This window comes from Panthera pardus, unplaced genomic scaffold (assembly GCF_024362965.1).
Source record: "Panthera pardus isolate Hobbes unplaced genomic scaffold, ASM2436296v1 HiC_scaffold_20, whole genome shotgun sequence".
Lineage (NCBI taxonomy): Eukaryota > Metazoa > Chordata > Mammalia > Carnivora > Felidae > Panthera > Panthera pardus.
The window spans coordinates 40,415,721-40,442,977 of record NW_026526766.1 but is presented as its reverse complement, the minus strand read 5'-3'; the positions used below and the strand labels follow the sequence as shown (position 1 = coordinate 40,442,977).

The 27,257-nt window shown below is 37.2% G+C and overlaps 2 protein-coding genes across 9 annotated transcripts in view; one reads left to right on the top strand and one right to left on the bottom strand.

Annotated features, from left to right (window-relative positions):
* PSIP1 (PC4 and SRSF1 interacting protein 1) overlaps nt 1-19,338 on the top strand; it is a 39,938-nt gene extending 20,600 nt beyond the window's left edge. The window contains exons 7-16 of one of the 5 annotated variants that reach the window (XM_019415447.2): nt 4,306-4,402; nt 5,320-5,395; nt 10,151-10,379; nt 11,217-11,335; nt 14,001-14,056; nt 14,669-14,739; nt 14,948-15,049; nt 15,167-15,380; nt 16,793-16,904; nt 17,720-19,338. In XM_019415447.2, coding sequence (XP_019270992.1) covers nt 4,306-4,402; nt 5,320-5,395; nt 10,151-10,379; nt 11,217-11,335; nt 14,001-14,056; nt 14,669-14,739; nt 14,948-15,049; nt 15,167-15,380; nt 16,793-16,904; nt 17,720-17,780 — 1,137 coding nt within the window. In that variant the 3' untranslated portion in view covers nt 17,781-19,338. Of the gene's footprint in view, nt 1-4,305; nt 4,403-5,319; nt 5,396-10,150; nt 10,380-11,216; nt 11,336-11,412; nt 13,330-14,000; nt 14,057-14,668; nt 14,740-14,947; nt 15,050-15,166; nt 15,381-16,792; nt 16,905-17,719 lie in introns of those variants that run through there. The other 4 variants (XM_019415448.2, XM_019415449.2, XM_019415450.2 and 1 more) reach the window with 4 other exon arrangements.
* Nucleotides 19,339-21,309: 1,971 nt separating this feature from the next.
* The window catches only part of SNAPC3 (small nuclear RNA activating complex polypeptide 3), a 45,939-nt gene continuing 39,991 nt past the window's right edge, over nt 21,310-27,257 (bottom strand). For 3 of the 4 annotated variants that reach the window (XR_002071561.2, XR_002071563.2, XR_002071559.2), the window contains 3 exons: nt 24,516-24,623; nt 22,688-23,291; nt 21,310-21,666 (listed from right to left, as the gene is read on the bottom strand). Coding sequence is in view for 1 of the 4 variants with exons in the window: in XM_019415452.2 (XP_019270997.1) it covers nt 23,144-23,291; nt 24,516-24,623 (256 nt within the window). In the remaining 3 variants the exon portion in view is untranslated. Of the gene's footprint in view, nt 21,667-22,609; nt 23,292-24,515; nt 24,624-27,257 lie in introns of those variants that run through there. The other variant, XM_019415452.2, reaches the window with a different exon arrangement.

Here is a 27,257-nt window from a genome sequence, read left to right as displayed (position 1 = left end):
AGATACATTGTTTTGATATCAAAAGGGGAAAAGGTAAAAGTTAAAGATGTAGTCACTGATAGAAAGACAGGAAATAGATGAGGTAGTCACGGGAGAAAGTTTACTAGGAAGAATGCAGAAACCAGAACCCTGAGGGAACATAATGGAGATGAGAAGTTGCTTTGTAAAGTTAAGGCTGAGAGGGGTGCCTGGGTGGCTCAGTTGGTTAAGCGTCTGACCTCAACTCAACTATGATCTCAAGGTTCATGGGTTCGAGCCCTGCATCAGGCTCTGTGCTGACAGCTCAGAGCCTGGAGCCTGCTTTGGATTCGGTGTCTTCCTCTTTATCTGTGCACTTCCCTGCTTGCACTGTCTCTCAAAAAACAAACATTTAAAAAAATTAAAAAAAAAAAGGCTGAGAACTATCAAAAAAAGGAGGATGTCAAGCTAAACAAGGGAGGAATTTTTTTTTAATGTTTTAATGTTTATATTTGTGAGAGAGAGAGGGTGTGGGGGGTGGGCATGGGTGTGCGAGGTGGGGGGGGGGGGAAGGGCAGAAAGAGACAGAATCTGAAGCTCTGAGCTTTCAGCACAAAGCCGGATGTGGGACTTGAACTCACATGCTGAGCCTTGAAATCATGACCTGAGCCGAAGTCAGAGGCTTAACTGACTGAGCCACCCCGGTGCCCTGGGAGGAGAGAATTTTTTTAAAAAGGGGAGTGGTCAGTTATGTCCTGGTAATGGAGAGGATACTGGAAGATGTTTGACAGTTGGGCTTCCCCAGGATACTTTTTTTTTTTTAAGTTTGCTTATTTTTGAGAGAGCACAAGTGGAAAGGGGCAGAGAGGAGGGGGATGGGGGGAGACACAGAAACCAAAGGCTCCAGGCTTTGAGCTGTCAGCACACAGCCTGACGTGGGGTTCGAACTCACTAATGGTGAGGTCAGGACATGAGCCAAAGTCATAGGCTTAACCCGCTGAGTCAGCCAGGCACCCCTGCCCCAGGATACTTAAAGTCAAATGGTAAGGGCAGATGAAGGAGGTTGGAGAATAAAATATTTAATGGTAGAGTTACGCTGTTTTTGAAGGGAAGTAGAATGCAGCATTAGGGATTTGCATGGTTAAAGTGAAAAGATATGGTGAAAGATTTAACAAGTTGTTTGCAAAGCTAGGAAAGGTTAAAGGTATGGAACAAGTATGAATTGTTGTAGTAAAGAGATGTTGGATGAGAGAAGGGAGGGGTACATTTGAAGGAAGAAACATAACAGGGAGAAGGAGATGGACATCGCATCCTTTTTAACATTAAAGGGAAATATGGAAAAGGTTATTTAAAAATTCTAGGCAGGGGCGCCTGGGTGGCCTAGGCGGTTAAGCATCTCACTGTTGATTCCAGCTCAGTTCATGATCTCCTGGTTTATGAATTTGAGCCCCAAGTTGTGCTGTGTGCTGTGACAGCGTAAGGCCTGCTTGGCCTGCCTCTCTCTCTCACTCTCTCACTCTCTCACTCTCTCTCACTCTCTCTCACTCTCTCTCTCTCACTCTCTCTCACTCTCTCTCACTCTCTCTCTCTCACTCTCTCTCACTCTCTCTCACTCTCTCTCACTCTCTCTCACTCTCTCACTCACTCACTCATTCACTCTCAACCTCTCTCTGTGCTTCCCCTACTCGCTCTCAAAAATAAATTTAAAAAAAATTCTAGGGAGACTAGGGAATTGAGGGAATTCCTTCCCCCTGGCCTCAATCTCTTCTACACTGCCCAGTTCAAGGGAGGACTACATGTATAAGGCAGGAAGGAAGGATAGAAAGTTCATGCTGGTGAGGGGAGAAGAGGGCATACACAACAGGGTAAAGGTATTAATGGATGGCTTGGAGATTTCCAACCGAGAGGCATTAAATGAATGCATGTTTGTGTAGGGTTTTTTTTTTTTTTTTCCCCAGCAGATCTCAGCATCAGGGAATAATAGAGCAGAAAAGGTAGAGTTTTACAGTAATTCTTTGCTGGAGATTTGTGGGACAGGTGCAGTAAAACAAGAATGCAGAGGACTTGAGGATGCATATGAATAGTATAATCTCATGGGGTGTTTTGTGGGAGGGGGTGCTTTAGGTAAGTTTAGGTAAGATGATGAAGGGAGTAGCTACAGAGTGGGGTGATAAATGAGTGCAGGTGTCAAAGGGTTAGAGGTCTCTGTGAATCAAGTAAAATATAGAAGAAATTTGCAGTGTATTTACATTTAAGATTTGGATATTTGTATATTTGAAATAACTTAGTCTTTTTTTTTTTTTGAGCTAAACAGTTGATTTTATTTTCATAAGGAAAGGTTTTGAGTTGCCTAATTTTTCTAACAGTGAAGAATACATCTTCATGATAGGGGTGGTTTTTTTATTCAGTATTAGTGTTAATATCTTTTTATTTATGATACTAATTATTTATGAATTTGTTACCTCTTATTGGTATCTTCTCCAAAAGATCCATTCTACCTTTAATTCTTGTATGACGTCTTGATTTATTTTCAAAAATAGAAAGTGTAAATAAAGAGAGGTGTGTGTTTTTTGTTTTTGTTTTTTGCACTGAAAAGCTCGTCAGTTTGAACTGAATTTTAGAAGATTTTGCCCTCTTAACACCTCACTAGGAAGAGTTGTCATACAGTCTTGGGTTCTCAACCTTAGGTACGTAGGGAGCTTGGTAATGGTAAACAAAGAAAAAACAGGTGCCTGGTTCCCCACCAGGGGAGCTATTGAATCAAGATGGGGGGGGGGTATGTAAATTATTAAAATTCTAGAAATACAACCTTAGCTAATGTTTAAGGGAGCAATTTTTGTAATGTTCCTTGAGAACAGTTCAGGGGTGAATGTAGCTGAGTTAATTGACTTTTGATAATGCTCTAAATATGCATTGTTGTTTTCCCAGTATAAAAACAAAAATAATGTTTAAAATAAAAAAGATTCTTAGGAGTGGGATTACTGGGGTGCCTGGCTGGCTCAGTCAGAAGAGCCTGACTCTTCATATCTAGGGGTTGTAAATTTAAGCACCACCTGGGGTATAGAGATTACATAGATAACTAAAACTTAAAAAGTAGGATTGATAAATCAGAAATTTGCCTGTTTATTGCTGATATAAAGATACTCTTTCAGAAAGTGTTGCCTGTTTATTGATCATTAGTAATCAGTTTATGATTCTTCATTTCCTTACCAATACTGGGCATTATCTCTTAAATGTTTGTGAATCAGATTGTTGATTAAAAGATTTTTAAGTTGTTTTGTCAATAAGATTGGATTGTGCATGTCTTTTCATGCTTTATTGCCTTTTTTTGTTAATTTAGTGAATGCTGAATTTTAAATAATGGGTCATGGGGAAGCAGCTCCTAAGGGCCCCTCCCATCCTTGTCTTTGTTTTCTTCACTGTCTCTTTCCTCCTATTTCCATAATGATCAGTTGTTTGCATTTCCTTTCTAATTGGTGGTTTTAACCTTTGTTCTACTCTACTGCTTGACTCCATTAAACTGACTCATTTTGGGCTCTTGTCTCTTCAGGCATCATAGTTTGCAAAGGGGCACTGCAATTGATTACTGTAGTAAATCACTCTTTACAGAAAATAGTAACTCCTAGAGAAACACAGCAGATCTCAGTCTTAATTCAAAAGTAAAACATGTATATATTAACAAAGTTAAAGAATAAGAAATATCAGCAACTTAATTTCTTCCCTTTACTAATATTAGAATATTAACTTAAGTTCCCTCATAAGTACACAATGTAAAGTGTTAGGATTTTAAGATACTCGGTGAAAGTACATTTATAAGCATGTGTGGGTTAAGCGTATTATACTTGGGTCATCATTTTGCATCGAGTGTTAGCTGTATTTTTACAAATTGGTGTTTTTTAGCCTGAGAACATCTAAAAAGTGATGTTTTTTGTTTTTGTTTTGTTAATGTTTATTTTTGAGAGAGAGCGTGAGCGGGGGAGGGGCAGAGAGAGGGAGACACAGAATCAGAAGCAGGCTCTAGGCTCTGAGCTGTCAGCACAGAGCCCAGTGCAGGGCTTGAACTCACGAACCGCGAGATCATGACCTGAGCTGAAGTCAGATGCTTAACTAACTGAGCCACCCAAGTGCCCCTGATGTTTTTTGTTTCTTAGAATTGTTCACTAGAGTCTGCTAGTTGTGGTGTTTGGGGATGTTGCTCTGATGAGTTCACTACTGAAAAATAACAATCATGTACAAGTTACAGTTATATGTAAACTTTGTATCATAAAGTGGGATATCTTTGCTGTTGAATTAAATTTGAAATGCCTACTGTTTGCTAAGTAAGTTAATTAAATCTTTGTGATTCAGGCAGAAAAACAAGTAGAAACTGAGGAGGCAGGAGTAGTGACAACAGCAGCAGCATCTGTTAATCTGAAAGTGAGTCCTAAAAGAGGGCGACCTGCAGGTAGGATTATTAATGTTTAAATCTCTGGCTTGTGATTGATTAATATTTCAAACCATTACAGCGTTGTACCTCAGATACCTTCGAATAGGTGGATAGGTAATTGGTTATGGATAATATATACATTTCAAGGGAGATAAACATGGTTTCTGCTTTATGATAAAGTATTTAGATTTAAAATAATTGCTTGGGACTGTTTTCATTTTCTGTTTTACCTAAATGTCTCCTAATAGCTGCAAATGAGGCTGTGGTGAGATGAAATTCCATGAATGATGGATCTATTTTACCTCTCACCGTAGAAAGCATAAGCTTCACTGTAGTTTGGAAGGATATGTCTCTAATAGTAAGGCAAAGTAAAACAAAGAAAATTAACAAAATAGAGCCCATTTTTTTCTACTCCATAATAGGATTCTTTGAAAAGGGAAAATCCATAATACCCAGAAAAATCCTGAGATTTGTTTCCATAATTTTTATTTTGGAATTTAATATTTTAATGGATCAAATTAGTGGTGTTAGAAAATTCAGTGAATTATACAGATTTTCAGAGATGTAAATGTACCATATATATACAGTATTGTAATATGTATATGGAGATTGACTATAAGTGGTATTGTTATAAAGTTGAATTTTGTGATATTCCTGTTAAAACAATGAAGGATGTTCTTTGAAGTCCTCTCAGACATACTAAGGACAGATTGAAAATTACTCTGTTGATTGACCCCTTTTAAATATTCTGTTGTTGCTCATTTGAATCATTGGGGGATATTTTCTTTAAAACTTAATAAATAAGATAGTATCTGTAATAAACCACTAACCAATATTCTTATAGTACATACCATTTGTAATCTTTATATGTGAGAATTGCATCTTAAAAGGAAAAGTGGGTAGTTACTGACTTTGTTTTTCCTTGTGAATGTTAGCTACAGAAGTCAAGATTCCGAAACCAAGAGGCAGACCCAAAATGGTAAAACAGCCCTGCCCTTCAGAGAGTGACATGTGAGTTTATTTTTAATGTAGGATATTTGCTGTTACTTTTTAGTAATTCTAAAAATTATGGGAAAAAAACTATTGAAAAGTTTTTCATTGTGTAAAAAGTAAAAATTGATGGGGAATCCAGAAAAATCTGATGTGATTATCCTTTCATTAAAGACATTTTCTTGGTATATCAAGGTTATAAAGATACTTAGATAATACAGGGTAAAATCTATAAAAGAGAAGTTAGGCAATATAGTTTTTTTAAGCAAACTATTTTTTAAAGTTTATTTTGAAAGAGAGACACCCGGGGGGTGGGGGGGGCACAGAAAGAATTTCAAGCAGACTGTGCATTGTCAGCATAGAGCCGAATGTAGGGCTTGAACTCACGAACCGTGAGATCACGACCTGAGCTGAGACCAAGAGCTGGATGCTTAACCAACTGAGCCACCCAGGTGCCCCAAGGAATTTTTAGACAAAGTATTTTTGGAGCAATTTCCACAAATCTTTTCTAGTTCCTTTAGAATAACTTTTAAAAATATTACTAAGGGGCTCCTGGCTGGCTCAGTCAGTAGAGCATGTGACCCTTGATCTCCAGGTCATGAGTTCAAGCTCCACGTTGGGTATAGAGATTACTTAAAAAAAAAAAAACAAAAACCCTACTAAAATTACTTTTGTAATGTGAATTTAAAGTATTTTGATATGCTAACTACTTAATTATCAACAAAAAAAATTTTTTTCTTGCCACCTTTCTTTTCTGCATATGGGTATTGTTATGACTTTTCTGGGTGGAAACTTCACGAGAGAGAGTATATATTTAGACAAAGGGCAAAAGTCTTTTTTAGCTCTTATGTTTAAAGATTTTATAGAGAAGGCTTAAGCGTGTTGGTCATTTAAGAGGGGCTTTTACAGTGTTTTATATGAAACACTTTTATAGGACATTTTAGTTACAGAACATGGAAGTTTGTACTTTTTGACTAAAATGTGTTTAAAGAGTTTTACTGCCAAGCTAGCTATTAAACTATCCTCAAAAATACTGGCACAATATTACAACGTGGTTTTAACTGCTGTAGTGAAAAATTAGGTACATGCAGATGAGTTTTTCTTTTTAAACATGCCAAATCTTATTCATTCCCTTCCTAATCTAATCGTGGCATTAGGTATAAAGTCTAGGATTTCATAATTGATCCAAGGTCTTGATCTGGAGACTTAGGAACTGAAAACACAAGGTATCTGCTCCCCTCTCCCTTTTATCACACACCTAGATCTGGGATAGGGAACCATAATAAATAAATACTCCTGTTTGGAAAGGAGAAGATTAAGAGGCATAGAGTAGTCATTGTTCCCTAGGAAATCTAGAATTCTGGGAAAATAGTGTGAGATCTCCTCATTTTAGGTATAAGGAAGGTTCCCTTGATTAGGCCCCAGTTTTCCCTGAGAGTCTCTTGCCAGACCATATCTCTCCGTGGCTTTTAGCTAATCCTGTGACAGTTTACTTTTTCAGTATCGTCCTTAGATGTGTCTGAAAAGGTCATTGGAAAATATTACCTTCATCAGCTGGGTAGGATTCCATCTGCTTTCAGGCTGTAGGGAGTTGGGGGGACCCAAGGTTCCTTTTTAGATCTCCATTAATTTCTCTTGATGCAGGCTGTATTACATTTGCTAATAATACTTTATTGTGAGTGTGTGTGTTTTATTTTAGCCAGCTTCATGCCTAGTGGTCTTTTATTTAAGTTTATTTATTTATTTTAGGGAGAGCGAAGGGGACAGAGGATCTGAGGTGGGCTCCTCTCTGATACCAGAGAGCCCAATGCAGGGCTTGAACTCACGAACTGTGAGATCATGACCTGAGCCAAAGTTGGCCACTTAATCAACTGAGCCATGCAGGTGCCCCGCCCAGTGATCTTTTTATAGGATTTTCTCAGGCTTGCTTAAAAAATTGTATTCCCACTGCCCCCTGCCCCTACATGCTTATCTTATTATACTTAATTTACACTCACTTTGAGTTTACAGATTTTCCTGAGAACCCCTTGGTCTCTTTCCTAGAAACTATTTGTTCATCTGAAGGACCACGGTAGCCCAATTTGAATACTTAAGGAGAGGCTGGCAGCTCATACCTTGATTGGATCTTTGACCCTAGTCTTTTTCTGAATTTGAAATTTTTACAAGATGGAGGTGACTTTAAACACAGAAATCCGTGGAATTTTTAGGTTTTCCTTTTGTCATTTTGTTACCTTTTTTAAACTCCTTTCTTGAAGTACCCTATCAAATCTATCCTGGTAACAACCAACTTAAGATGCTAGCATTCTGTCTTGAAAACTTGTCACTCAAAGCCACACATTCACTGAATTTTCTTTCACGTTATCACAAATGACAGTTTTACCTATTGTATAATAATATATTAGGATTTTCAATTTCTCAGCCCCAGAGTCAGTGTCACATTGTGTTACATAAATTTCTGTATCCATGAGCTTTTTGCAAAGGCAGTTTATGGACAGCCTCACATAGTGGTAACTTAATGACACTTCACATTATATGTAGGCTGGGTATCGGTTATAGCTATTCTCAGCTGTGTATCTGAGCATAAACTCAGTGTGGAGTGCAGAGTTAACTATGTAAGCTTTTCTTATACTTTTGCTCTCCCATCGTGAGAACAGAATGTATGTGTTAGTCGTAGCTTTTTTGCCGTGAGTCCTGAAATGACAGTGGTATAGAACCCAGAAGAGCTGAAACCATCTTACAATTCTCACGTAAAGTAAGAAATATTTGTTATAAGCGACTGAGATAATTGGGGTTGTATTTGCAGTAGTTTTTGCTTACGTTAACATGTTTTTTTAACTATTTACAAATAGTTTCCTACTGTGCCTTGACCTAGTAAAAAGGGAAATTGTTACTGTGGAGAAGTGTTTTTCGTGAAAGGCGGTATGGAGGACCATTCGGAAAATACTTGTTTATAGCCAGCTCTGATGGTTAATTTTGTGGCAATCTGCTTTGATACTGTTCAAAAACCCTTGAAATAATAATCCCACCTCTTATGACCTTATTGTACACTTCTTAATCTGTTTAAAAAAAAATGGTATTCCACTGTATGTATCACTCTTAAGATATAAAGTTTATATAAAACTTAAAATTTTAAATGATTTTACTTGCATGCCTTTTCTTCCATCGGTGAGAAATTGATGAGGAAACCCATATGACATTTGAAAATAAGCATAGCCAATAATGGTTGTTAATAAGACAAATTTCTAAAGAGGTTAAAAAGTGAATTTTTTCTCTTCCAGTTTAATAATCTCCTAAGAGTTCAAGGAAGCAGTGTCTGATAGGTGGTCAGTGGATTTGGAACTGAGATATTGGACCAATTATATGATCTGAAGTCTCTTCCACCTCTCAGACCCATTGATATAATTGTGTAATTTTTGAAAATCTCACTGAAATTCCTAGAACAGTAAAAAAGATCAATCTTAATTTTATTATTTTTAAAAGTTTATTTTGAGAGCAAGCGAGCATGGGCAGGGAAAGGGCAGAGAGAAGGGGAGGGAGAGAATCTCTTGCAGGCTCTGTGCTGATAGCACAGAGTCCGACGTGGGGCTTGATCTCACAAACTGAGAGATCATGACCTGAGCCCAAATCAAGAGTCGGACACTTAATCAATTGAGCCACCCAGGTGCCCCCCCAAAAAGATTTTTTAAACAGCTGTTGAAACTTCAAGTTGTAGTTTTTTATGGGGTTGCTTTCATTGAATGTATACACCATAGAAGTAATTATGTGGTTAGCACTGGCATCATTTTTTTTTTTTTTTTAATGTTATCTATTTTTGAGAAAAAGAGACCATGAACAGGGGAGGGGCAGAGAGAGAGAGGGAGACACACAACTCGAAGTGGGCTCCAGGCTCCATGCTGTAAGTGCAGAGCCCAACACGGGGCTCAAACTCAAACCGGGAAATCATGACCTGAGCTGAAGTCAGATGCTCAACCAACTGAGCCACCCAAGGGCCCCTGCACTGGCATCCTTTGATTCTGCTAGAGCCTAACATCGTATCATAAATACTAAATACTCATATTTATTTCTGCTGTATTAATTAGCATAGATGTCATCCAATGATAACGTTACGCTTACTGAACAGTTTTGGTAGTTTTGACTTAGTTTTCATGAGGTCTGTAAATCCACTGGTGATGGGAATGCTTATTGCTAGTGAATTTAGCACCGTTAGACATTATGCTTAATGGCCATGTATTTTACCATTATGTGCGTAATTTGGGAGCCTTTTACCTTGCAGAGTACTTCTTTGAATTCTAAAATGGCCATATTTGATCATAACCAGTTCACTTCTACAATTGTATTTTTCCCAGTCTACTCTTTTTAAAATCTGTTATTCTTATAATGATGTAGAATAGAAGATCTGGCTCTTTCACCCATCTAATATACTGCTGTGGCCCCACAGTGAAGAATAGTATCTTGGCACAGAAGGTCATACTCCGTATTCTTTTTTTCAGTGAATGAGTAACATGACAAAAAACTGGGAAAACAAAGGGAAAATCACTTTATTACCTTAATGCCACTATGATTTTTGTGTCTTCTAATTTATATGAAAAGGATGTTCTTTTCTTTCTATTACTGGATGGTAAAGATACTTGTATTTTACTGGAAGATATGTTAAATTTGTCTAAGTAAATTATTGCTCATTTTTAGCCAAAATACTTCTTTGATTGGGAGAGTATGGCTAAAAGACAATAATGATACCTAAAAATTCATTTTCCATTGCTGTATTTTCAAAAATAGGGTAACTGAAGAAGACAAAAGTAAGAAAAAGGGGCAAGAAGAAAAACAACCTAAAAAGCAGCTTAAAAAGGATGAAGAGGGCCAGAAAGAAGAAGATAAGCCAAGAAAAGAGCCAGACAAAAAAGAGGGGAAGAAAGAAGTTGAATCCAAAAGAAAAAATTCAGCTAAAACAGGGGTTACATCAACCTCTGATTCTGAAGAGGAAGGGGATGATCAAGAAAGTGAAAAGGTACTATCAAGTAAAATACTTAATTCTATTTTTGGTTTCCTGTGTAGTTCTTTTTCTCTCATAAGCTTTCAGTATCTGTGAAAGTATGAATGTGATTAAAAGTAAAACTGAATTTCTCTGCCTTTCTGAGTAAACTTGAATTAGCTGTGTTAAAAACCATACTTGAAACTTTATTATAATTCTAAGTTTATCTCACCTTTCACAATTATGATACGGAAATCAAATGTTTACTCCAGTAACCCACCTATCTAGAAAAGGTAGAAAAGTAGAAATTAACCAGATGAGCTGTGACGAGAGAAGACCTAAAAGAGATGCATTTATACGTAGATTTTTATTATTTCCTACAGTGAAATTCTTAACTACTCTTCAGGCCTCTTTAGTGTATGTTTTATCAGTGGTATTTGAATGCCACAGTTGTTTAGGAATAAGTACTGTATGTAGCCTTGGAGATCTACAGACCTGGTTCGTGTGAATCTGTTTTTTCTTTTTCTTTTTTTTTCCTGATTTCCAAATACTTGAGAAGCCAAGCAAGCAATGTACCTGTCAGTAAACAGTACTGAAATCAGAACCACAGTGTGGAGGCCAACAGCCTGACATACTTTGAGCCAAAGGCCATCACTTAGTATATTACAGCAGTGCAGGAAATAGATTTTAATTCCCCGAATCAGCAAGGGAAAGTTCAGTTTAGACAGCAACATGTATAATTCTGAGATTTTTAAAAATCAGTCATGTAAGTATTTGTCCCTTAAGAAAACCAGTTGCTTTTTTTCCTCCCAAGATTGTAATCATAGTCACTGACTTGGTAGTTAACTAAATTCATCCTAATCCTCAAAACAGAAGAGAAAAGGTGGAAGAAACTTTCAGACTGCTCATAGAAGGAATATGTTGAAAGGCCAACATGAGAAAGAAGCAGCAGATAGAAAACGCAAGCAAGAGGAACAGATGGAAACGGAGCAGTAAGTATTTTTTTATTCTAAATTTTGATTTTTTAAATTAGCATGAAATTTTTAAACGATAGAATCTCATTTTTCAGACCTTGATGAAGCCTTTAAGAGAAGTGACTTCTCCCCTGTGTTAGAAAACAGTCTTCAATATATGATGATAATCATGTTTCAGGCTTCATTCTTTGCTGAGTAAGAGGAGGAAATTCAGAGGTAATCACTTGTGAATATTTTTAATTTAAACTGAAAGTGCAGATAGGATTTAACTATTAGTGGCTTTGCTGAAAATGTCCTCATCCTCTACTGTTTACTTGTTTAGTATTAAATACAGAAAGTGGTGATAATATGTTGGTGGAGGAAGAAGGAAACATCCTTGTCATGCCACCAGCAGACCTCTTCCCAAAAGAACCGCAACAATAAGAGGAGCACAGTTGGAAACCCGAGAAGCCAGTAAAAGTAAATCTAGAGGCTGACAGGGTTTGAGTTGGATGTGTGCGATACAAAAGCTCCAAGCTGACTTAAGTTTTGATACTTGGAGACAATACGCACTTACCGTGGGGAATTTCTTTCCCCTTTAATTTTATTCTATAACATAATTTTATTAGGAGGAAAATAGCACTGGTGATGATTACATTCCATGTGCTTATTACATTTGTTTTCCTAGTTATCTTTAGACTGTCACTTCTGAGTTTTCTTTGAAAAGCATTTTGTTACGAAGCGTCTTGCATTATTCGGACTAAACTTGGTTTCTTGTTAATGGAAGTGGTTTTAAAAACATGCTGTAGGTCACTAAGACACATTTAACGATAAGTAATGAATTCTTTAATTAATTTGTACTTTCTCTTTATAAGATAGAGTTGTGAGCCAAAGTCTCTTCACAAGTATAGCGTTTGACTATCTGCTTTCTTAGTTGTTTGGAGGATAATACATAAGCAGTTTCAGCTGCTTGAGTGGAGTGACATCAAAGATCTAAAGCTCAGAAATGTTACTCCCTCTAGTCTGTTAGACTTGACCGTTTCTGTAAATATGTTAAAGTTACTTTTTATTGCCTATCCTTTTCTATCCTTTCACTGAAGAGTTGTTGGACTGTTTGTTACTTTTGACTTTATTGTGCTCCCCAAACTAAGATAGAAAATTAGTCGTTGCTTAGTAAATCTAGCCCGGCCCTTCTTCAGTATCTCAAAGTTATCTTTATGTGTTTCAGTTTCTTTTTGAATGTCCTCCGAATGTAACTTTCTCAAATTCTAATATTTGTGTTTTCTTTCCTTCTCCTGTTATTACAAAACTTTGTACTTGGACAGTTTTGCTCTGTAAAGCATTTCAGATGCAGCTTGTGTGAAATGCATTATGCAAAATAAAGTTTATTGTATTGTATTCCCAGCCAAACAACATGTAATCTACAGTAATAAAAAATATATCTCATTTTGGGCTCAAAGCATTAATCCAGTTACTGAAAAGAGAATACAAGTGGAGCAAACAAGAGATGAAGATCTCGAGACAGACTCATTGGACTGAATTCCCCCCTCCCCCCCCTTGATGGAAGAATGTTGCAGATTCTAAATTGAGGACTTCATTAATGGCATTACTGTGTTATGATTGTTAAAAAAAAAAAAAAAAAAAAAAATCCTGTAAGGTACACACTACATACTAAGGTCGGCCATCATTCCTGTTAAGTTTTTTTTTTTTTGTTTTGTTTTGTTCTTTTTTTTCCAAGCTTAAGGTGAAGCTTTGTGTTTGAAAGTTAGAAGATGGTGGTTGTACATTATTTCACTTAGAAAATATAAAAATTCATTTTGTTTTGAAGCTAGGTGTTAAACTGGAATAGCTCTTATACCCCAGAGAATGGGGGCAGTTGTGCCCTTCCCTTGACATTCCTTTGTTGTTTAATTCTTTAGAATCTTAATAATTGTTTTTTTAATCCTGAGAGATTAAACAGTAGACTTGTTAAGAAAACAAAAATGAAACTGTAACCAAAATTTTAAAATAAAGTCTTTTTTAAAAAAACCTGATTTTTAGATATTGTTTTGTTCTTGTCTATTTCAATTGGTTTACAATAGGGCCCGAACTCAAAGCCAAGACACTAGAAATTAGGAATTGTTTTAAAGGGTTATTTACAGTAAAATGGTACTTTTTCTTTTGTATAATGGTATGTAAATGTCAGTGAATGTCATTTAAGTTTGATGTATTGGCCAAACCCCCGTTCTAATACTATTGTCTTTGAACAGTCTGTTAACAACTCCTTCAACTGTCTGCCCTCTTGGAGATGTGGGAAAAGTTAGTCTGTTTTGACATACTACTTTTAAAAATAATTATGTAGAATTCATGAAGTGTTTATAAGCATTCTTTTCCCACTATGGTATGTTTGTCCACTGACCCTGAAATTGGGTCTTTAAGCAACACACTATTTACTATTGGAAAAAAGTTTCACCATGACTAGCATTAAAATTATTTGTGATGCCACTGAAACACTAGATTTTAGCATGTTCATTTTTACATGTGTTTTTTGTTTATAGTTAATGCTGTGGCATTCTAAAGTTGTATGCATTACAAGTCAATTCCTTGTGATCTAGGCTATTTTCTAGCTTAAAAATTTTTTAGCTTTTACATAAGGGATTGTGGGCATTTGGTAATCAGTCACAAAGTTCCAACGTTTTGAAATATTTGTGTTAACATTTGATAGGCAGAATAAAGATGAAGGAAAGAAGCCAGAAGTTAAGAAAGTGGAGAAGAAGCGAGGTTAGTTATTTCCCTTCCTAAGATGTATAAAAATTATACATAGAAAGGAAGTTATATATTTAATTTTTCATGTGTAGGTTTTTAAATCATTTCGTAAGAGTTCTCAAATCCCCTATAATTGTGCTTTTTCAGATCCCTAACAGATTCTATAGTCCTTGTATATTTTAAGTATAATCAGGTGAACTTGCTAATAAGGAGTCATGCTTGCGGTTTTATTGCTCATTATTTGATGATCATGTTTTTGTAACATTGCCAAAAGTTAGATGTTTTCCCATTTTTGACAGATCTCATTGTTTCAGATAGTTTCTCTATTTGGTTAAATGTGTAAGGTGAAACAGCTGTCTAAGGATTGGCATAAAGGGGTTAATTACTGGATGCAGACAGCTTATTTTAGACACCTATGCAGCTAGAAGGTGATTTTTTCTTTAAACGATGAACGCTGCTTTCCTAAATACTAAAATGTGCCAAATAACTTCTTAGTGATCTGGGCAGATTACTAAGAACGTTTTTAAACATTCACCAGGTCTTGTCACTGTGCTTTGCTTAGTAGATTTATACAGAAATACGGGTTTTGGAAAAACTATTCACTGTGTTTCACATTTCAATTTATAGAAACATCAATGGATTCTCGACTTCAGAGGATACATGCTGAAATTAAAAATTCACTCAAAATTGATAATCTTGTAAGTGTTTCATACCTCACTTAAAAATATAGTACTGCCTTTAGAGCTTCATGTTCTCTCATGATGTTATAAGTATGGATAATTTAAGAAGTGGGACTGTTATGGTTATTTTGTATTGCCTTGTTTGAGATTTTTAAAGTAATCTTTAGGAATAGATTATCCAGGCTGTGGTAATTAACAGTTATGACGTTACTGTTTTGTCATGAAGGACGTGAACAGATGTATTGAGGCCTTGGATGAACTTGCGTCACTTCAGGTCACGATGCAACAAGCTCAGAAACACACAGAGATGATCACCACGCTGAAAAAAGTGAGTGATCGTGAATCGTGCAGATTTTAAAAATTTTCTCATTACCACTTGGTTAAGAAATAAGGTTTTAAAAATCAGTGAAGAAAACAATTGTGAGTGTACATTTTGTTTTCTCAGATACGGCGATTCAAAGTTAGTCAGATTATCATGGAAAAGTCCACAATGTTGTATAACAAGTTTAAGAATATGTTTTTGGTTGGTGAAGGAGATTCTGTGATCACACAAGTGCTGAATAAATCTCTTGCCGAACAAAGACAGCATGAGGAAGCAAATAAAACCAAAGATCAAGGGAAGAAAGGGCCAAACAAAAAGCTAGAAAAGGAACAAACAGGTATGTGATAATAAGTTGTTTGCTGCTGGGACTGCTTTTTAAAAATGGCTTTGATATGTAATTTCATTAATATCTTCTCTGCATTGAATGATGAAGAGGTCTCATAAAGCACTTAGAAAAAGAGAAGCTAAGGTTAAACACTTGGGTTTTTCTTTTTATTCAGTTTAAATCATTTTCATCAAGCTTAATGTAGTAGTAAATACTAGTGTTTAGTAATAATACTATGAGCAGTTACTATTCTCTTTTCACTTCAATTAGGAAAAATTTCTGATCCCACAGTAGACAAGAAAGGAAGTTCCAGGTCCCCATCACCTAGCTTCTGCGATTAATGCTGTTTTACTCTCATCAGGCTTCTCTGTGACCTCCCTGAAGATAATTTAGGAGCCAATTCCAGATATGCAATTTCCACCACAGATATTTTAGGGTACCTCTGTGACAGACTCCTAGAACCACAGTATTATTATCATTTCCCCCAATTCCACGTTATTAAATGTCTTAGGAGCTGCTTAATGTAGAAAAAATATTCAAAGGGAGTTGGATTTTTTTTACTCATTTATTAGGGAATGATGATTCAGGTCTCCTTAGAGATTTGTTAGAAAGTGCCCTCATCATTTAATTAGTAATAGGACATAAAATCGTGTCCATTAGTAAATAGTACATTTGACACTTTTTGTTCTAAAATACCAATGAGAGGGGCGCCTGGTTGGCACAGTTGGTTGGGCGACGGACTTCCCTCAGGTCAGGATCTCACAGTTCGTGGGTTTGAGCCCCGCGTCGGGCTCTGTGCTGACAGCTCAGAGCCTGGTGCCTGTTTTGGATTCTGTGTCTCCCTCCCTCTCTGCCCCTCCCAGCCCACGTACTGTCTGTCTCCTTCAAAAATAAACACTAAAAAAAAAAATTTTAAATAAAATACCAATGAGAAATACAAAATTTTTACTGTGATTCACATTTTTATAAGAAATAGAATAGTCAGATGAAAAATGCTCTTTCTGGGGTGCCTGGGTGGCTCAGTCAGTTAAGCATCCGACTCTTGATTTTAGTTCAGGTCACGATCTCACCATTCCTGAGACTGAACCTCATGTCAGGCTGTGTGCTTACGGTGCAGAGCCAGCTTGGGATTCTCTCTCTGCGCCTCTCCTGCTTGTGCTTTTGCTCTGGCTCTCTCTCAAAATAAAGAACTTTAAAAAAAAAAAAAAAAAAAAATCCCCGTTCTTGTACGGATAGGTATATAGAGTAACCCTGCTTCTTACTGTGCCTCAGTTATACTCAAAAGATTACAGTGTAGTTTCAGATGAGGTACATTAAGTACTAGAGACCTCAGGGCCAGGTTTTATTTTTTATTTTGACTCTTTAGAGGCTATCTTGAAAGCATTAGAAGCTCTAACGGTTTTTCCTTTGGAACCCGTCTAAAGGTTCAAAGACTCTGAATGGAGGATCCGATGCTCCAGACAGCAGCCAAGCACAGCACAATGGAGACAGCAGTGAAGAAAGCAAAGACAAGCATGAGGCCAGCAGTAAGAAAAAGTGAGCACAGGTTTTAACGGGTCATAATGTAGATTTTGAATTCTTAAGTCACGTTGCTGTTCCAAGGTTATTTGTAGAAGAATTCTATTTTGATCACTCAGTTCCCGAATTCAGGAAGCAAGACGGAAATCAAAAAGGCAAAAACAAAAAAATACAACTTACAGTTAATTTGCCTGTATTCAAAGGATTAGAGCTAGATGGTAGGATTCCAGCTTAAATAACTATTCTTTGGATTGCTTTCACTGATGCAGCTCCAATAGTGACTTACATTTATACTTTTTCGAATTGTGACAGAATAATACAAAAATTAGACTAAAATCACAGGCTGTTCTCTGCTGCACCCACTCTAAATAACTAGTTAAACTGAACTGGGGTTCTCCAAGTCTTGGCTTTGTTCTGCTACACATTTGAAGGGCTTGGAATCAGGCATCCCTTCTAATTCTGAAAGTGAGGGAAATCTTGTCATCTGTGTCTGTCACCCCTTCTCTTTATTAAGGTTTATAATGCGTTGGTATCACAGATCTAACCTTTTCATGTTTTTCAAAGAGAATTCATTTTAAAGCTGGAAATGATGGAAAGGGCCTGGGCCATGATGCTTCCCTGCGTTCTTTTGTGTTTGATCCCAGTATTACTTTAGGAAGAAGACACAACATGGTCAAATAAAATTTTGAACAAAAGGAAGTCAAGATTATTATTTCTTTAATCTTTTGGTGGCCTTAAAAACATAATGCACAGATTTAATGTGTTTTTCCCCCTCCCCCTGAAGGAAAAGAGCCCCTAATCCCAGTTGACACACCTTTCTTTCCTTTCTTTAGGCCATCCAATGAAGAGAGAGAGACTGAAATATCTCTGAAGGATTCTACACTAGATAATTAGGTTGACATACCTGGAATATAAAGAACATTTGAGAAGTTTGTAATGGTTTTCATTTGAAATATTTAGAATGCTGAAAATTTTAAATTTTTATAAGCATAGGTTTTGATGTTGAAAACTTGTTTGGAGGGAGAAAAATCCCTTTATATTTGTTTAAAAGTAATTAAACATTATTGCTAATTGTACTTGTGCAGTATTAACAGCTACATTATTCACTAAGTGTGAGGGAAAACTCATTTAGGAAATGTTAAACTGCTTTTCCAGACATTGGTTGTAGCATAATTTCAATTAGTGTGTGTATGTTAACGTGTAATTGATAGTAGAAAAAAGTTACATTTTTAAAACTGCTACTTGTATAAACCTTTCCTCTTTCCCAAATACTGTGGGTTTTGTGCATAGTTTTTACAAATATTGGATTTACCAGAGTTGTCTTTTCACTGTTTGTGGGTTTTGTAGAAGTTATGCATTTTTATGGTAGATAAAATGTTACTTCTATACAAGTACTCACTTCTTTTATCAAAAGTTAATTTTAATCTCACAGTCTACATTGTGCTACATTATTATCCTGCTGCTTTGTAACAATTTGTGGTCTGTATGCCTTTTTGTATGACAACTAGATACCCAACTGACGTTGAACTGACAATTCTACGAGGTACAAAACTCATGTTAACTTTCGAAGGTAATGTAGGTTTTATGGCTGGGAATTCAGTGAAGTCACATGACTTCCCTGCAGAAAGCAGAATAGGTCTATACAGGAATGAATCTGGCTTTAGGGTTCTACCATCTAAGATCCTTTACAGGCACTAGTAGCTGAAACTAAAAACTAAATGATAAAAGTTTATTTTTGAGAACTGTCTCAAGTTTCTGAATTTTTAAGAAGTCACACTCATTTAAGGAAGTCACTAAGTATTTTTTTAATTGGAAAAAAAATCCATGATTCTTACGCAGTAAATAGTAAATACTATATAAGAAAACTAACCTATTTGAAAACAAGGCTATATCAGAAGGGGATTATTATTTAGAGATCCTGCATGTGACAGAATTGTAAGGAGTTAGAAATACATGTTGCTCTGAGGCAGTAAGACAAAGTAAAGGAGTATTTCGATGGTCTGTATATTCATATATATGGACTTAAGTCAGGGTAAGCCAACGTTAACAAAACTTAAGGGTAATTTAGCGGATAGAATTTCTAAGATATTTTGAATATTAGGTCAGTTGGTGGTTTTCAGTAGCTAAGACACTTCTCATGTTTCAAAACTATGAATATGGGAAAAAGGCTTAATACTAATACCAGTGTTTGCATGTGACATGCATTGTATGTTTTTGACCTCTCAGGTAATTGCTTTCATCTACAGATGAAAAGTGTGAATTATTTCAACAATTGGAGTTTTGCTTTTTGAGAGGTCTTACAATCGAACCAGGACCCACTGTTTTGAGGGAACTATTGATATTACACTATATCTGGTCCTTAATACAACTTAAATTTGAACACATTTATTCTAGTTAAGCCATAAGTGTCAACATTGTAAACTTGTTTTGATTAAAGGATTTTTCTATCAAACTCTACTAGTAAATTCTTTGCTACTTAAAAATGTTTTTGGAATTCTGGATTTGCTTCTAGCGGAGTTAATTTCTTAACTTGGTATATAGATTGTGTTGCCTGGGGAGACAGGGTAACAACTAAATCTACAGGAAGCTAAAAATGTTATTTTTTGTTCACCCTCCCCTTTTCTTCTGTGACCCAGCAGACTGATAACAGTTTCACTGAGAAACCACAGAATATTCAACTTCAGGAGATCTATATAATAGCTTTCTGATAACTTATGTCTGCGTGTTTGGGCTGGCCTTGCTCTAAACCATTGACTTACATAGTGTTAAATATAACTGGCCTTCTGTTTTCGGTTTGTCATAGGCTGATTCACAGGTAACTACCACTGTGAGAACTCCTAAAAAGTCATAAATACCAATAACTCTCAGGAGCATTTTCTCGATTTAAGTTGTGTATTTGGTCAAAACTCCAGTGCTGAACAAGTCAAGTCACCAAGATAATTTAAATGAGATAGCTAACAAAAGTGGGGAAAAAATTTTTCTTTTGGTAGGTATAAACCACCTACTTCATGTTTTTTCAACCACTGGATAACATTTAAAAGAGTGGGTGTCTGGGTGGCTCAGTCGGTTGGGCGTCTGACTTAAGCTCAGGTCATGATCTCACAGTTTGTGAGTTTGAGCTCCATGTGGGCTCTGTGCTGATAGCTTGGAGCCTGGAGCCTGCTTTGGATTATGTCTCCCTCTCTCTCAAAAATCAATGGTAATGTTTTCTGGAAAAAGAGAGTAAGTTGTGGCCCTATAGAACGAATTGTCTAACGTTTTCTTAGCTGCTTTGGAGAACTTTCACAGGTACCATCTGAATTGGAGAAACAATGTATAAACAACTTGACTATCTTAAGCCTTCTGCTGTTTTATCCTGTAATTTCAAACAGTAGGAAGATATTTTACCCGCTTTTGGCTGATAACACTGATTATAGTGTACCCACACACACTTACCTGGTTGAAGAGGTCAGGTCAAGATGAGGTCTGCCAACTAATCCTACATAAGAGCAAAGGCTTTTACAAGGCTGTGAGGGCTTCACTAACACCTTATTTTGTCCCACTGGTCAGAGAAAGGATGATCTATTGGAAATAGCAAACCCATAATTACAAACCTTAAGAAATGAACTGCTACGTAGGTAGAAATGTTTTTATCTTTAATTTAGTTCTCTAACCTTAGAGATGACAAAGATACTGTGACTGGATTGGGAGAAGGTAAAATTATCCTTACAAGATACCAGGGGTTGAAAGAAAGAAACCGATTTTGCTTTTCTAAATACTGATTTTTGCACACACTCATCTACTATTATATCAAAATCTTATTCTAACTACAGAGGATACTGATTAAAGTTCATTACAGTATTTTCATATTTGCTTTGCATCAGGTAAAATATGTAATTTAAGTCATGTTTAACACTGAATTTTATAGCTATAAAATCCCTCACTCAAGACCTCTTTTAGGACTATTTCAAAGTTAGAAGTTCTTTTGACTTGAATTTGGTGGGACACCTGTGTATCCAGTAATACACTGGCAAATTCTGGGAGTAACGACGTTAGCCTTTCTTCCTCTAGATTTCACAAGGAAATGATAAAAAGATATCAGAGCCTTTGTAATTTTGATGGGAAAGTTTAACCTTAAGAGCCAGCAGGACAATATTAATGATAAAATAAGAATTTTACTAGCAGTAATATTTTAACTGACAGTCTTCTTCGTCCACTAAAATGAATTGATGGGCACCACATATGGATTAATGCTTCCACTGGGACAATGCACTTTTTGGAATTTTCTATTTTGAGACTAGGAAAGGAAAATGAATAGAAGTAAACAGACCCTTGCATACTAATGCAAGAACTATAAGGAATGCAGTTTAAAAATAAAGGACGCAGAAATTCATTTTTACCCATGGAACTTCTAGGAATTGGTTAAATCAATAGGTTTGTAGCAGAATTTTCAATCTGTTGAATTTATTAGCATCACTGGAAACATGAAAGTAAACATTTAGGCAGCAACTGAAGCCAGGCAAGGGAGGGAGGGATCTCTTAGTTCTTTATACTGATCCTCTGGTGGTGTATTCACTGAATGAGTGAAAGAGACGGTCACTACACATACCAGAAACAGGTGCGTGTCCTCTGTACAGCAATGGACTTAATTGGGTATGTGGTACTTAAGTCCACAAAACATTTCACTGCCAATCTTTTAAACATACAGGCTTAAAGGATTCATCAGTTTTGACTTGTATGGTAAATGTCTGCTCTTAACCATCCAGGGAATGTGGAATTCAATTGACTTTAAATGAATAACCTAGAAGAGAGAGAGCAGAATTTATGACACGTTTAAAAGGAACAATTTTACAGCATTCTTAGAAGTCTTAAATTTTCCACCAAAAGTTTCCAGAAAACATTTCAATATAGACAACTAGATAACTACAATTTTCTCTAATGATCTAGATCTTGGAATTCATCAAAGGTGTCCTCTGGACCAGAATGAAAGAGAATAAGTAGGATTATCCAAGTGAGGGGCCAGAAAAATGAAAGAGCTGGACCAGAAAACCTCTGGTCCAACTGATTCTGATAGAATATTGGGTATTATTGCCCAAGAATGAGTGATCCTAGCAATCCACAAGATCTTGACTTCCCATATCCCACTCATGTCCCAGTGGCCATATTACATAAAATCCACTATTCTTAAGATTTTATTTTTAAGTAACCTCTATACCCAATGTGGGGCTTGAACTTACAACCTGAGATCAGGAGTTGCACACTGTACCGGCTGAGCCAGGCAGGTGCCTCAAAATCTATTTTCTTAATAACATTAAGCTGAAAAAATTCTTGCCCAAGAAATCAATCTTCAATTTAAAGGTTACTTTTGTGAAGGTAGGAGTATATACTCAGGATCCTTTTACATTCATTATTCATGCAGTGAGTCTCATTAAAATGTTTAGTGTGGGGGCGCCTGGGTGGCGCAGTCGGTTAAGCGTCCGACTTCAGCCAGGTCACGATCTCGCGGTCCGTGAGTTCGAGCCCCGCGTCGGGCTCTGGGCTGATGGCTCGGAGCCTGGAGCCTGTTTCCGATTCTGTGTCTCCCTCTCTCTCTGCCCCTCCCCCGTTCATGCTCTGTCTCTCTCTGTCCCAAAAATAAAATAAAAGAAAAAGAAAAAAAAAAAATGTTTAGTGTGCCTACTAGTTTCTAACAAAACAAAACACTATAAACGAACCCACTGTGAGAACAGATTACACAATAGCTATTCTTAATGCTGTTATTTGTTAAATCTACTTTTATTCTTGTTCCTCATTTTTATTACAGATAATCGAATGATGTTTACCTTGGAAGCCTCACGGTACAAGGTGTAGCTCTCGCACTCTTCAAAGAATTTTCAAAATACTCCCACCACTTGATGTATCATTAACTGAATTTTTCTAATTACAGATTAGCAAAAACCACTTTGGACACAGAATGAATAGACAAGCCACAGACTGGGCAAAAATCAGAACACTTGAATCTGACAAAGGATTTGTATTCAAAATATATAAAGTACTCCTACAACTTAGATAAACACACTTAATGGGCAGAGGCACTAAATAATAACCATACTTTGGAATAAATACTAAAATAATGTATTTCTAAACACAAGTTACTTTGTAAGAAAACCTGTGATCTGAACTTGTGCATGGGGGTGGGTAACTGGCTGATTGTTTCGGGTGGATCCTGTTCCTCAGTGACATGTTTTGGAAATCATCCATCCACAGGGTAGTTACTTCACAAGGGTGTACTTTTGTTATTAATTAAAGGTTCCAGGATCAACATAAGGATAAGCAAGGAATTCTCCCAGTTTGTTGCCTTCTGAATCATAGTGGAGCATCCGAAAGCAAACATCACAAAAGAAACATGGGTCCTCTGGTGCAAAACTGTCATTGTTCGTCACCCATCTGTAATTTAAAAAAAAAAAAAAAAAAAAAAAAAAGATGTACATCATTACAATGGACTTTCTTTAACATGCTGTAAGTTATAACTCGTGGTAATGTGTAAATATAACATTCCCACTATTGCCTTATCATTCTATCTTAACAATACTTTATAATCCTTTATATTATTTTGTGTATGTACGTATGCGTATATGTGTGTGTATATAGATAGATAAATACAGATGTATATTATTACCAATACTCTGCAAGGCAGAAGGGCAACTTAACAGAAACCCTGTAGAATGCTGTTTCTCTGAAAGACTTCTTAAAGGTAAGGCTTCTTAAACGTATGTGAATGTGTCATACACTTTAGCCACGACTCATCCTCCAAGTAACTGTTAAAATTTACACCATTTTGAAAAACCCACAATATATTAGATGCTACAGACCTGATAAACTTTTGTGTAAACCAGTAAATTAGTACTGGTTAATTTGCAAACTCCACCTGTTTTACCTAGAATTCAGGTTAAAATGCTACAGTGTGTATACAAATGGGAATATGGGTAATATTCAACTGATACTTTGTTTTTTGGCCTGAAATGTTACTGGTCACAGTAAGATGAAAAGACTTTTTCAGTCTATTTGAATTCTGCATCTCCTGGTATGTTTTTACATTCCCTGATTGCCAGTTTGGTAACTGATTTATCTCCTGTTTTCTTATTGATCATTTAGAAAAGCGTATTTCGGTGGGGGCAGGGAGCCCAAAAGAAATCTACGATACACAGTTACTCTCTTTTCTTCTGAATGCTTCTTTCCAACTATGATCCACAGTTAAAAAGCAAACTAAATGTGAAGTACCACAGAGTAAAAATTTTACGAAACCATATTTTAACCTCATTCTATACATGAGACGCTGTGTTATTTTTTCATGGAGGAGAAGCTGTGGATGAAGCTTCTTTTGTAAATTGCAGACACAAGACACAGCGTGGCTCCCTGATGACACAGAATTGATTCATCCAAAGTCTGACCCACCCCTGGACTTTCATTATATATAATTTGTTTCCTTACTGTTTAAAAATGTTGTAACCTACTTTGCAGCACTTAACCTACCAGATAAAACCATTTCTATTTATACCTCCAAAGTAGAAGTCCCTAGATTCAAATTCAAAATAGGAAAAATTGAAATACTAGAAACGGAAAGTACTTGACTACTGAAAACCAGGAATTCTCAAATAGTTATGAACTTACCTGGCTGTGTACATTTTACAAACAAAACATTTTCTGGTCCATAACCAATGCTTCTTGATAAGAAGGGGATAAAGGGTCCTATCCAAGCAGTCATCACGATGCACAAGCCTTATGTACATGAGAAGTAAATGAAGATATTAAAATGCAAATTGGTGTGATCGGTAAAGAATTAAATGTATCTGTACCTCAACATTAACACAGTGGGTATATTTTTCTTTTTTTTTTTTTCCTAAAAGATTTAGGTATAAACTCGTTTCACTAGGTCTGACCAAACTGTGTTCCACAAAAACATTCTCCGAAAGATCATTTTGGATTAAACAATGTTTTCTCTCCTGTGAAACTTCCCAAAGCTCTTTATGGGGATATGCTTGAACTAAGAGGGAGCATATCTTAAAGGTATTCCATCAGAGAGCCTCTGCTTTACTCAATACCTTTTTATGAAACATAGTTTGGGCACCTGTTTTACCCATTTGGTTCTGTGGTACATGGCTCTGTTTACTGTCCTCTTTATTAAAATCTAAATCTGACTCCTGGTATAATGTGAGCTGACAGGACTTCAGTTTTAGGTGTCAGAATTAAGTAAACTGAAAACGGAAGGCACTCTCAACTATGCCATTGATCAGATGACTGGGTTTGAATAAGTCCCTGAACCATGCTGGACCTCAGATTCTCCACCCCAAAAATGAAGGGACTGCACAAGACTATTCTGAATGTCCCTGACAATTCCAAAATGTAATGATTTTCTTTTAGTAAGAAAGGGTAGCAATATATCAACTTTACCATCAGGAAATGGTTAATACAGTTGTAACCGTTTACCAAGTCTTAGACTTTAATCCACCTAGAAGGTAAAGATGATTTGTAGCCTACACTTAGAAGTTCCTTAAAAGGGGCACCTGGCTGGCTCCGTCGGTAGAGCAAATGACTCTTGGCCTCGGGTGTGTGGGTTCAGGCCCCATGTTGGGTGTAGGGATTACTTAAAAATACAACCTTGAGGGACCTGGGGGACTTAGTCTGTCGCGCATCCAAATTTGGTTATCAGCTCAGTTCCTGATCTCGCAGTTACTGAGATGGAGCCCCGCATCGGGCTCCACGTTGGGCACGGAGCCTGCTTGGGATTCTCTCTCCCTCTGCTTCTATCCTTCTCCCCTGCTTGTGCTCACTCGCTCTCAAAATAAATTTAAAGAGAGAAAAGATTCTCCTTCTGCCCCTCTCACCTACTTGTGCACATGTTCTCTCTCTCTAAAATAAAAAATAAAATCTTTTAAAAGACAGTTGTTAAAAAACCTTAAATCTTAAAAGAATTTTTTTTTAACTCCTTAGAAAAGTCCCATGCTGTAAATGCTTAATAAGCGTCAACTGTTTCCCCAAGTTGCCTCAAGTGTAAGGACTGATAACGCTGTACAGTAAGAAACGTAAAATGGGGGCCTGGGCGGCTCAGTCGGCTAAGCGTCTGATTCCAGATTTCGGCTCAAGTCGCGATCTTGCAGTCAGTGGGTTCGAGCCCCGCATCGGCTCTGCGCTGACAGTGTGGGGCCTGCTTGGAGTTCTCTCTCTCCCTCTCTGCCCTTCCCTGCTTGTGCTCTCTCTCAAAATAAATAAACTTAAAAACACCCATAAAACTAAAATCATAAAAAACTGGATTGTCTCCCATCTTATGCTAATTCTCAGGCACATTCCCCTTCATTTGAGTGACAGCTTCTGTAAAATTTAACACATTATCAAAGAAACGTACATAATTTCAAGGCCTATAAAGCTGAGAGTTATGAGCTCCCCTGGCTCTGGCTTCAGCAATTCTGTTTCCCTCAGGGCAACTGTTTTCGCATTCTTAACGGTTTCTTTTAAATTTAGGTCCTCGACATTCCTCTAAGGAACCAGACTAATTCTGGTAAAATACTGCATGTTCACATGCTGCCAAACGAATACACCTAAACCACACAACTGACCGCAGGCGCCTTTGATCGCGTAACACGTGGCTTTCTAGCTGCTAATTCCCTCGAGTTTGCGTTTGCTTAATGAGGTTTCGATGCACCTGTCGCTAATTCAGTTCTGTATTTCCTGACAGAAGGACAGACGTGCTCTCCACGTGTGCTGTGCGTCAGCGGGAGGTCTGGCACTTCTAGACGTCCTTCCCGAGCTCTCGGCCGCGCCCCAGTCTTGGGACTAAGCTGCTCGCGAGCTCGGCTACGCGGCCGTCGTGCTGGGATTTCCCTTTCCCGCTCCGAGAGTCCTCCTCATGTCTCCCCCTATTCCAAGGTTTACTCTTTGTGTGAAGTACTTCCTCTGGGAGCTTCCTGAGAATGAGTGCACGGGAGGTCAGATGTTCGGAGAGACCGCTCCCTAAGACCCAAGAGAAGTGGACACAGGGATTTGTCCGGGCATCGGTTCCTACCACTGGTATAATAAAAAGCACGGGTAGATCAGTGCTTCGCATAAAACATAAAAACAGTCCCTCGGAACCAAAGCAGGGAGAGAGCAGGGCTTATTCCTATATGTTGATCCTTCATACACCAAGATTCCGAAATAAGGAGATGATAGCCTTATTCATGAGAGATGCCAGCTACACAGAAGTTAGCTCATTTTAAAATAAAAGGAATCTGGGGCGCCTGGGTGGCTCTGTCGGTTAAGCGTCCGACTTCGGCTCAGGTCACCATCTCGCGGTGTGAGTTCGAGCCCCGCGTCGGGCTCTGTGCTGACAGCTCAGAGCCTGGAGCCTGTTTCCGATTCTGTGTCTCCCTCTCTCTC